The 11,190-nt window shown below is 38.9% G+C and overlaps 1 protein-coding gene across 4 annotated transcripts in view; it reads left to right on the forward strand.

The window, feature by feature from the left end:
* Positions 1-11,190, forward strand: part of Utrn (utrophin) — a 521,838-nt gene that overhangs the window by 206,518 nt on the left and 304,130 nt on the right. For all 4 annotated transcript variants that reach the window (XM_013351419.2, XM_026786362.1, XM_026786363.1 and 1 more), the window contains 5 exons: positions 3,898-4,077; positions 5,563-5,691; positions 5,997-6,167; positions 7,959-8,120; positions 8,723-8,860. In XM_013351419.2, coding sequence (XP_013206873.1) covers positions 3,898-4,077; positions 5,563-5,691; positions 5,997-6,167; positions 7,959-8,120; positions 8,723-8,860 — 780 coding nt within the window. The remainder of the gene's footprint in view (positions 1-3,897; positions 4,078-5,562; positions 5,692-5,996; positions 6,168-7,958; positions 8,121-8,722; positions 8,861-11,190) is intronic.

Raw genomic sequence — 11,190 nt, forward strand, 5'->3', positions numbered from 1 at the left:
ATTTTACTAGATCCATACTTTTCAAGAAAATATAATCTTCTTTGTTTAGTACACTTTGAAAATAATTCTCCTCCTCCACGGTGCCATTCTCTCTCCTCCCTCCTGTCCCTTTCCCTGCCGTCCTTTCTTTTTGAGACCGGGTTTCAATAGGCAGCTCAGAGCGGCCTTGGACTCTTGATGCCTCAGCCTCTTGATTGTGAGGATTTCAGGCAAACGCGATCAGGCCTGGGCCCACTATAATTTCTTTCTTTATTAACTCTATAATGATCACCATCTCACAGTAATCACATACTTTCTAAATTGCTAGAGTCACAATCTGTACTTTGGACCCAAACTAAAATTGAACAAAAAACTATTGTGATGTTGATAAGCTTTTTTTATAAGCCTCTGTTTTTCTATTATATATTAGAGACAAGTGTAGAATTTTAGTTATTTTAATTTTTTACCTTGCTTTTCACTCATGGATATTAAATTTACCTCCATCCTTTTTCATTATTACGTACAGTTCTATGAAGAATATACCCATAACTGAATCTTCATACATTTATAATTGTTTCCTGAGTGTATTTTAGTAGCCTGAAAATTCTCAGGCTAAACAGTATGTCCATTTTAAAATCTTAGACGTGCTGTGAGTCTGTCCTTTAGGGACAAGAACCACTTGTGCATCAGTTCCTTCCTGTTTTTGTTTGGTTTTGAGAGGGCATTTGGCAGCAGCGTGAAAGCTCTTTCTCCAGTTATTTCATTAGAACCTTTTCCATGACTGTAGCCACCTGTAGTCCCTTATGAAAGCTATTTTTCCTGTAGTTTTGAGCATTTTTTTAAAAAAATCCCCAGATTAGTCTCTTAATTTAGATTTCTTTGTTAGGCTTATTAATGCTTACTGTGTTGTGTAGTATTAAAAATCCCTTTCTTTGCCATTATAGTTGACTTTCTGCCCTTTAATTTTCTTAAATAAACACATAAGTATTTTTTTCTAAAAAAAAAGGAATGATTGGATCTCCATTCCTGTTTTCCTCTAGTTTCACAAGAGCAGGCTCTACTCTGGAGAGTTTCTTGATGATCTTTTGTAGTCTCATCCTTCAATCCTTTCATATTTGAGTCCATCTAGAGTTTAATGTGTGGCCTATCACAAGAAAGGCGCTCAGCTTTGTCCCCAATAACTAACCGATGATCCCAGCATCATTTATTGAGTTGTGAGTTTATTTTCTCTAGTCTAATGTGACAGTTAGTAGACTCTGACTGCATTCTGTTGTTCAGTTCTGACCCATTCCCGTCTTCTAGTTCCAAAGCTCTTGAGTGCTGTCATTTGGTTATCCATTTTAATTCTCATTAAAGGGTCCTTGTTGGTACTGGAGAGATGGCTCAGAGGTTAAGAGCACTGGCTGCTCTTTCAGAGGTCCTGAGTTCAATTCTCAGCGACCACATACATGGTGGCTCCCAACCATCTATGATGGGGTCTGATGCCCTCTTTTGGCATGCAGGCATGCATGCAGACAGAGTACTCATACCTAAAAAAAAATACATGAGTAGATAAATAAATTAAAAAAAGAAAAAGTAAAGAGCCCCTGTCTTTGTGATTTTGTGGTTGATGTACTTTCATAGTAATGGTTCCCAAATTGGTTACAAAAATTTTGTGTTGATTTAGTTAAAATTTATAGGCTTGTTAGGTGAGAATTTATGTTTTGGCTTTTGTTTTTTTGTGGCTGGCGATTAATCCTAGATTCTCGCACATGCCATACAAATGCTCTGCTGGCCCTGTTAAATCTTTTCAAAATTAAAAAAAAAAAACAAAAAAACATTTGATACTGTTATACATGATGTGTGTGTGTGTGTGTGTGTGTGTGTGTGCACGCACATATATGTGTGAGTAAATGTGGAATGAAGGCCTCCTTGTGTAATGGGACAGTTGTAGAGATCAAAGAATAACTTCCAGAGTTGGGTTTTCTCTTTTTACCTTTGTGTGTGGTTTCCAGGGATTAAACTTGGTTTTCCAAGCTTGCACAGTAAGTGCCTTTCCTTGCTGAGCCATTTTTCTAGCCCTAGTTGGAGCCTAGGCTGGCCTAGCCCTGGAGCTCCTTCTACCTTTGCCCAGTTTATCCTCCAGCATGCACCAGAATAGGCTTAAATACTCATTAACATGTTGTCATATTTTCTCCCAATCCCTGAATTCTTTTACTTTGCCATATATGTTTGATTTTTTTCTTTCTAAACATTGGGCATATATACCCATGTATTTATTATATATTATTTTGTTTTTGTTACCATGTGGATGTGCACATTTTCTCTTTTTTACTAATTGCATATGTATATATACATAATGTGTGGGTAATATTGAGTTGTCTGTATTAATATTTGATCATCCTTTTTTTCTGGTCTTACGAGTTCTATTTTTTGTTAAATATCATACCTAATGGGGAGTTTGTCTCTTGTGAAATATATGCTCCTTGGGAAATATGTACTCCTGAATTCCCACTTAATCCTTTTACAAATTTGAAGTAGTGAGGATGGAATATACAACCCTCACAACACACTCCTCAGTGGAGTGGGGGGAACGTTGGTGTGGAACCCTCACAACACACTCCTCAGTGGAGTGGGGGGAACGTTGGTGTGGAACCCTCACAACACACTCCTCAGTGGAGTGGGGGGAACGTTGGTGTGGAACCCTCACAACACACTCCTCAGTGGAGTGGGGGGAACGTTGGTGTGGAGGATAACCACTCTCCTTTTCAACGCTGTGTTTTCAGATTTAAGGAATGCATTTATTTTATAACATTTCTAGTTTCTTCACTTGAATATTGTGTGCAATATTTAAGATTAAAGGTTAAGTGGCATTTTTATTAGTGAACTTAAGTGGGAATTTTACTCCACAGATTAAATACTGTTTTCAATGGTCTTTCTTTACTGAAGGAGTGCCGCAAGTCTGAGCTGCGTAGAGCATGCCTGTAGTTGTTGTTCTCCCAACAACTTGGCGGAGGAGAATGTCTGCAGGAAATGTCTGGGTGCCTTTTAGATACATGACTAAGTGTCATGACCAAGACAGTGTCTAAGCCTTGGTTCACTTTTAGATTTGTGATTCATGTCCTTTCTGAAATGTGACTTTGCAAACAGTGTCCACATGGGGACTTGAATACCTTGAAATGGTTGCTATAAATGTTGCCTTAAGAAAGTGGACCACTGGGCTGGAGAGAGGGCTCAGTGGTTGAGAGCTCTTGCTGCTCCTACAGGGGACCAGTGTTTCCTTCTCAGGACCCAACAACAATCTGCCTGTAACTGCAGGTCCAGGAAGTCTGATGCCTCTGGCCTGAAGGACACACAACCACTCAAGTGTGTACACACACACAGATGTAAATAAACATAAAGCTTAAAGGTACTTTTTGAAAAAGAAGCAAGAGTTTTAAAAAGATACAGTGCCAGGAGGTGCCTCTGTCCACTGCTTTCAAGAGATTTTGCATTTTTCACCATACTGCATTTTTATACATGTTCCCTTTCCTGGTAAAATTTCCTTTGTGGGTGAGTTCTTATCAGCTTTTTCCTACCTAGAGTGTTGCCCGCTCGTGGCGTGAAGCTGAAATCCAAAGCTTGTGTTTTGCCGCTTCTCCTTGACTTTCTTAATGCGTATTTCCCATCTGAACTTCTTACATTTTTTTCAAACTCCCTTATTAGCCGTTTTGATTTTCACTATTGTTTGAGAGTTCTCGGTCTGTCAGTATGTTGAGTTTTCTAAGGCATTGCAAGTAATCTAGGAAATCATAGACTCTTATGCTGCTGAAGCTGAAAAGTTAAAACACGCAATGCATGTACACACACACACACACACACACACACACACACACACACAAAGTTAGGTAGATTTTATGATATTCTGAAAGTCAAGTGGGGTTTTTTTTTTCCCTCCAGAATATTCTGAAGGATCTGGAAAAGAGAAAAGTTGACTTAAACGGCATTACTGAGAGTAGCGCTGCCCTTCAGCAGTTGGTCTCGGGCAGTGAGTCTGTCTTGGAAGAGAATCTCTGTGTGCTCAATGCTGGGTGGAGTCGAGTCCGGACCTGGACCGAGGACTGGTGTAACACCTTGCTGGTATGTTGCTAGAACATTCAGTGGTGATGTCTTCTCTTCGTAGCTATATTTAAAGCATATGGCCCCCATTAGAATTCAAAATCTGGTTCCTGTGTCTCACGGGTTTGTTTTGCTTTGCTTGTAAATTAACTTTATTATTCTATATTTTATTTTTCTATTGAAAAGGTATCAAATGGATGAATTTATAATACCTTTATGAAAGTAAAATATTCACACTGAATATAGATGCTGTCTTATTTAATATTTTAGTAAATATGCTTTCATTTTAATTATATCATATATCAGTTGTTATAATAAATGCTATATATCTGTATGCATACATTGTATATGCATTGTTGCATTGTATACAGTCTTTATAACTAGCTCAGAGCAAAGATTATACCAAATGATGGGCCCTATAAAGTTCTTGACTTTTACCTCAGTGCAGTTGCTTAAAGACTCTATTGTTTTTTCTCACGTTTGAAATTGGCGTTATTATAATTGCTACCTTGTATTATTTAACAATGATTAAATGACTTTGAACATATAGTGGTATATAGAGCAATATATTAAACTTCCCATTTAAATTTTTTATTATTATGATTGTTATAAACATTACATTTTCATAGTGTTAGGTGGCCCTCCTCTACCAGTAATAAATATATGGCAGCCCTAATCTCTCAAGTGAGAGTTATCATTTACAAACTACTGTTTTATTCTGACACATCTGATAGGACTTATCTAGCTTCTATAATTCCCTTGTAATAGATAGAGATAGAAAAAAGAATAAATTGTCTGTTGATCATCTTTTCCAAATCAGTATAAATAGGGCAGAGGAAGTCATGTGCTTAGGTCTTCATTGGTCAGAGGTTTCTTATATTCCAGTCCATGACCTATTACCCACCTGACTTTAGATCAATTATATAGTCTGATACATCACTACATATCCATGTAGAGAAAAGTGCATAGCTAAAGCTGACCATAGAGATGCAAACCTGTAATCCTAGCATGTTAGAGACCAAGATAGGGGGCTTTAGCATTCCAGGTCAACCTACATAAGAAAGCCCTGCAAAAAACAGCTCTCATTCCCTCTCAAAAAAGTCAGGTCTGGTGGCACAGGTTTGTAATCTCAGGTATTTGGATGGCTGATGCAGGATCACAAGTTGAAAGTCTGCAAACAGAGTAAATTCAAAGATATCCTAGACACCTTAGTTAGACCCTGTCTCAAAATAAAAAGTAAAAAGAAGAATGGGGATATATTCAATCATGTAGTCTGTGAGGCCCCATGTTCAAGCTCCAGAACTATAAAGCAATCGCACCTCCCTCCAGAAACTCCAAACCAAAATGAAGCCAACTATGTGTAAGAATGTAGCAAATACAGTTGTTCTTTGTTGTATAGAATTGTGGGATACACAGTGTGCTCTTTGGTGGCCTTTCAACTCTCTCCTGAGATCATCACCTTACTATTTCATTTGATAATGTCAACATTATTTTACTCTTCTGTAGAACCATCAGAATCAGCTGGAGATGTTTGATGGACATGTTGCTCATATCAGTACCTGGCTGTATCAAGCGGAAGCTCTACTGGATGAGATCGAAAAAAAACCAGCAAGCAAACAGGAGGAAATCGTGAAGGTAGACAGCCCCTAGTGTCACAGGGATGATATGCTGTGGTCTGTTCTCCTGTGCTGTCAGTTGTGTGGGGATTCTCATACAGTTCACTTTTGAGCATTTGTCATGATGGGAGAAACTCAGATGGCCATGGATTTTCTGTGACTTGCTCTTCATCTGGGTGATGGTGCTGAAATTTCTTCCTAAAACCACAGATATTTATTTTAAATATCTTGAGTCCATAGTAAGCATCACACCCATATTTCTCTTTGACTTTTCACTAGAAATAATCTCTCTGTCTCTTTCTCTCCTCTTTCTTTTTCCATCAGCGTTTGTTGTCTGAGCTGGATGACGTCAACCTCCAGGTTGAGAATGTTCGTGAACAAGCCATCATCTTGATGAATGCCCGTGGAAGTGCCAGTAGGGAACTCGTAGAACCCAAATTAGCTGAGCTGAACAGAAACTTTGAGAAGGTGTCCCAGCATATCAAAAGTGCCCAAGTGAGTACTTGCACTTTTATAGAACATCATTTTCCCCATGCGTAGGTCATTTTGGGCCAACCTACTAATTCTTAAAGTTAAATGAATTTTAATAACTTTTTGGCAAAGTAATTGGTGTTACTTATGTGTGATTATTAATATATAAGGAAGTATTGTTTACTAAATAACACACAAGTGGTTTCAGAGTCAGTTGACAGTTGGGATAGGAATAGAACAGAAATAATGAAGTCAGGTCCCAAGTTAGTATGCTTATCAATCCCTGATCTTGAACTCATCCTTTTAATGTATGTGTTCATAGAAAATGCATGTGTGTGTGTGTTAATGTTGACAGATTTAAACACTATAAGTAACTCAGTTTATAGTTAGTAGAAAGACATGCTTCCTGAATTTACTAATTCAAAAAAAGCTGTATCAATTAAATTGAGGATCAAAAACAAATAAGTTTCTACAAAAGAAAGTTGTCTATGCTGTGTATTTTTCCCATTCTTTCTCTTTTCATCCTTATTTTTAGAGGGGAGGAGGAGAAATGTTTTATTATAGAATTCTTAAGGCTAGGCACAGATTAGGAGCTTTGGAAATGTGATGTAGTTGCCCCCCTTGGTGCCATTTGTAGATGAAAATTTCTGTCCTGCCTGGTCCCACAGCTATTCAGTTCCAAAGTAACACACAGAGACTTATGCTAATTATAAACTGGTAGGCCTATTAGCTCAGGCTTATTATTAACTGGTCTTATAATTTAAATTAATCCATAATTCTTATCTATGTTTAGCCATGTGGCTTGGCACCTTTCTCAGTGCAGTATTTTCATCTTGCTTCCTCTGTATCTGGGTGGTGACTACAGACTGAGCCTTTCCTCTTCCCAGAATTCTCGTAATCTGGTTGCCCCACCTATACTTCCTTCCTGGCTACTGGCCAATCAGCACTTTATTAAACCAATACGAGTGACAAATCTTTATGGAGTATAAGAACTTTATCCCATAGCATGATACTAACATAAAAATCTTTATAGCATTTTGTACATGCTCTTTTGAAAGTGATTTTAATAGTAACAATGTGTGATCTGTTATAATTTCCTAAGTTAATTTTATGGATTTCGTGTTTCGTTGGGTAATATTGTGTTTGTTACAATGATCTTATTTGTCTCTCTTGGCATCAGAGTTTATAATTCATTGAATTGTAGAGGTTGTTCAAGGGCTGTTCCAAAGGTTTTCAGCATTGGCTGACAGAAAGATTTTGTCTATAGTCAGGATGTGAGAACGTTGCTTCCCTCATATTTGACTGTCACTGGGTATTAACTTTTCTTCATTTATTTTTATTAAAATTGTTCTTCTGACTTACCTTTTCTGTATAGCCATGAAAATGTGCCATTTGGAAATATAATCTTTTTTTGAAGTTTGAGTATCAAAAAATCCAGGGAAGTTCTTCTGAACGTGTAGGGGAGGCATTCTCTAGGGCGTCCTGGCACTGGATGAGGACTGGCCATCGTTCCTCTATGACTGTGGCAGGGATGGCTTGACTCATGGCCCTGTTTCCTGTAGGGTTTTCTGTTCACTTTGGCATCTGCCATTCTGCACCAAGCAGCCACAGTCAGCTCATACCTCACGCCCCTGGCTCAAGGTTGAAAAATGAGTTATTCTAAGAAGCCCAGATTGTCAAACATCCTTGTTCTATGATGGGTGACATAAAAGTCATTTTAGATAAATGCTGGTCCCTGCTGTGACCCCCACCTTTCAGGATGAGTTTAGAAAATTAAGTCAGCTGTATGCTTCAGAGGCCTCTTTCCCTTCCTAGATGCTGATTGACCAGGACCCTACATCCTATCAATGCTTTGGTCCTGCTGGAACTGTTGAAGCTGCTGGGTCTTTCTCTGATTTGGAAAAATTAGAAAATGATGTAGAAAACATGCTGAAAGTTGTGGAAAAACACTTGGACTCCAGGAATGATGAGGAAAAGGTAGGCTGTTTTCCAACCCTACTTTCCTTTTTCTTTTCCTTCTCTCTTTGAATTTGCTTGCTTGACCTGCTACATGCAACTGAAGAAATCCAGATGTGATTTATGAGGATCATTGTCAAAGCTGTCAAGTGACTTGTGTAATGCTTGAAGTTCACGTACAACCCTGCTTGATGGCACACTCATCTAATCCCAGCAATTGGGAGGCAGATGCAGGAGGCATGGGAATTCAAGGTCTTTTTTAGGTATATAGCAAGTATGAAGCTATCCTGAACTACCTGAAATCTTAATCTCAAACAAACAACCAAACAAACAAAATCATAATGATGATAATTATAATAATAATCAATCACATTGACTCATGTCTACGCCCTACTTTCTGTCTAAATGTAATCATCTAAGGTGTGTAAACTGGCTTTGGAATATTTTATTTTCAAATATAAAGTATTTAAAGAAAATCACAAGCCATTGCACCATCTAGGCTGCTGTAGATTGCCCACACTGCTCTATCTTATCAGCTTAATTCTCACGCTGAGCAATGGTGAGTATTGCATCTGTCTGGACACTTTTGCCTTTAGCAAATGGTTGTTTCTTTAAACATTCAGATGGATGAGGAGAGAGCCCAGATTGAGGAAGTTCTGCGAAGAGGGGACCATTTGTTACATGAACCCATGGAGGACAGTAAAAAGGAAAAGATCCGTTTGCAGTTGCTCCTTTTGCATACACGTTACAACAAGATTAAGGTATGATGGAGTGGTCTCTGCAGCCAATAAGTAACTTCACCATTTTCTCCCATCCAGGCCAGTGCTATAATATTTAAAGATACTTTCAAGCAAGTCAGTTAGGAAACTGTATGATTTCTTCCACTTTCTTTAATTACTGGCCTTTTTTGTTTGTTTATTTTTAAGAGTTGGAGATGGGATATTATTGTTTTGCCCCCTGAAAGAGTTGCATACAAATAATCAGTATGAACAAATTTTAAATGAAGCATCACAATGCAGTCAGTGTAGAAGAAGTAGCACTACAGTAAAGAAAATCCTTTGTTTGCTGTATTTGTCTGTAAATCTGATATATTCAAAAGCTAATGACATATTATGTTGATAGTGCCCAGAGTCCTCTTTTTTCTAATGTGTTTCACTAGATATGCTGCTATTTTCAGGTAGGGCACTATTCAAAGATGTAGACATGTAAAGCTTTATTTGCAATCATCTCTTTTGGACTTGTGGTCATGTGTGAAACCTGGAAGGTCTCCGTCCTCCAAGAAGCGACTTCCTATTTTATTTCTTTTTTTCTTTTTGGAGTACTGGGCATGCTATCAATATTTTAAGCTTTTAAAGATGTGTATCTGGTGTAGTATGCCTTATTGTCTGGAATAGGGTTCGCCGCTCACTGTCTTAAGTGATTTCCTCCCTAGTGGTGTTTTAACTGATGTTGTTCTTCAGGCCTCTGTTCTGTCTGGAATCAATTTTGTTTGATCTCCTTGGTATCAGAGTGGATTCCTGTGCTTTGGCTTGCTGACTGACCATTGGTTGTCTCTGTCTGCATGGCCCTTGTTTTATGACCAAAATGAAGTGGCCATCCATGTCCACCTCTGGCCTCTTTCTTTCTTAGTCGGTTCAGTCCCCTTGCAAACCATCTCGTCTGTCCAGAAGGAGGAGTCTTCAGTACCGTTCTCAGTTACTTTCTTTTTTTGTCTTGCCACGTAAAGCAGGAATCACAGCCACTAGGCTTCAGGCTGGGGACAATTGCCTGGAAAATGTGTGCCTCACAGCATGAGAACTTCAGTGCCCAGAACCACGTGAAAATGCTGAGTGTGGTGGCACAGCATTCAATTCCAGTGCTGGAGTGGCAGACGGGAGGATCTCAGGGGTTTGTTAGCCAGACAGTCTAGCCGAACCGGTGAGCTCTAGGCCATGCGTAGGACCAGTGAAAGACCGTGTCAGCAGGTGGGTGGCGTTCCTAAGAATGGCACCTGAGGTTGCCTCTGCCTTACGCACACGCACAGCCACACACACGTGCATGTACATGCTTGGGTATACAGGTGTACCTGCACATCTAGGAGCACATGCATGTGCATACATATCCATGCATTAAAACAAACACACAAACCCTGCTGGGTGGAATAACACAACACACACACACACACACACACACACACACACACACACACACACATATATATTCAACTTGAAATATATATATTTCAAGTTGAATTTAGCACCAGGTATTTCCCAGTTGCTTGTTATAAGGTGAGAGAAAAGTGATGACATGTGCAGAGGTCAGAGGACCAGGTGCTGGGATTGTCCTTTCATCCTGTAGATCGAGAGCATCAAAATCAGGTCACTGGATTTAGTGGCATGTGCCGTTACCCACTGAGCCATCTCCTTATGGTGTTTTTAAATGTGGACATTGGAATTATTTGGAGAACGTAAACAAATGCATAACAACAACAACAGCAACAAAATAGCAACAGTAGCAGCCACATCCTTGCCTAAGGGTAGTTAAGTCAGAATCTTTCAAGGTTAGATCTAGGAGTGGCACATTTAAGAAATAAAGTTAAAAACCATAATGCTAAAGCCATGCAAGTGTACATGGTATGCTGAACCTCTCTCTCCCATAGTCTCTGCCTCCCCGTCTCCCCCCTTCTCACTCCCATCATTCCCCATTGTTCCCCTAGAAGTTTCACTTCTGTTTTCCTGTCATAGATGCCAATGTGATTTTTCATACTTTTATAATGTCGAGGAACCATCCGGTAGAGAAAACATATAGTATTTGTCTTTCTGACACTGGCTTCATTTGCTTAAAACTCTTAAGTTACATTTTTTTCTGCTGACCATAGAACTTTTAACTTTACGGTTGAAAAAATTCCAGTGTCCATTTTCTTTACTCCTTCCTCTGTGGTTGGGCACCAGTTTTCATTATATTTGGGGTGCTGTGCTGTAGTAACTCTGATGTACACTCCGAGTTAGCAACCACATGCACAGAACCTACTTTCTTTTTTTTAAAAAAAAATATTTATTTATTTTTATGTATACAATATTCTTTCTGCATGTATGCCTGAAGGCCAGAAGAA

Source organism: Microtus ochrogaster, linkage group LG4, assembly GCF_000317375.1.
Source record: "Microtus ochrogaster isolate Prairie Vole_2 linkage group LG4, MicOch1.0, whole genome shotgun sequence".
NCBI classification, from domain to species: Eukaryota; Metazoa; Chordata; class Mammalia; order Rodentia; family Cricetidae; genus Microtus; species Microtus ochrogaster.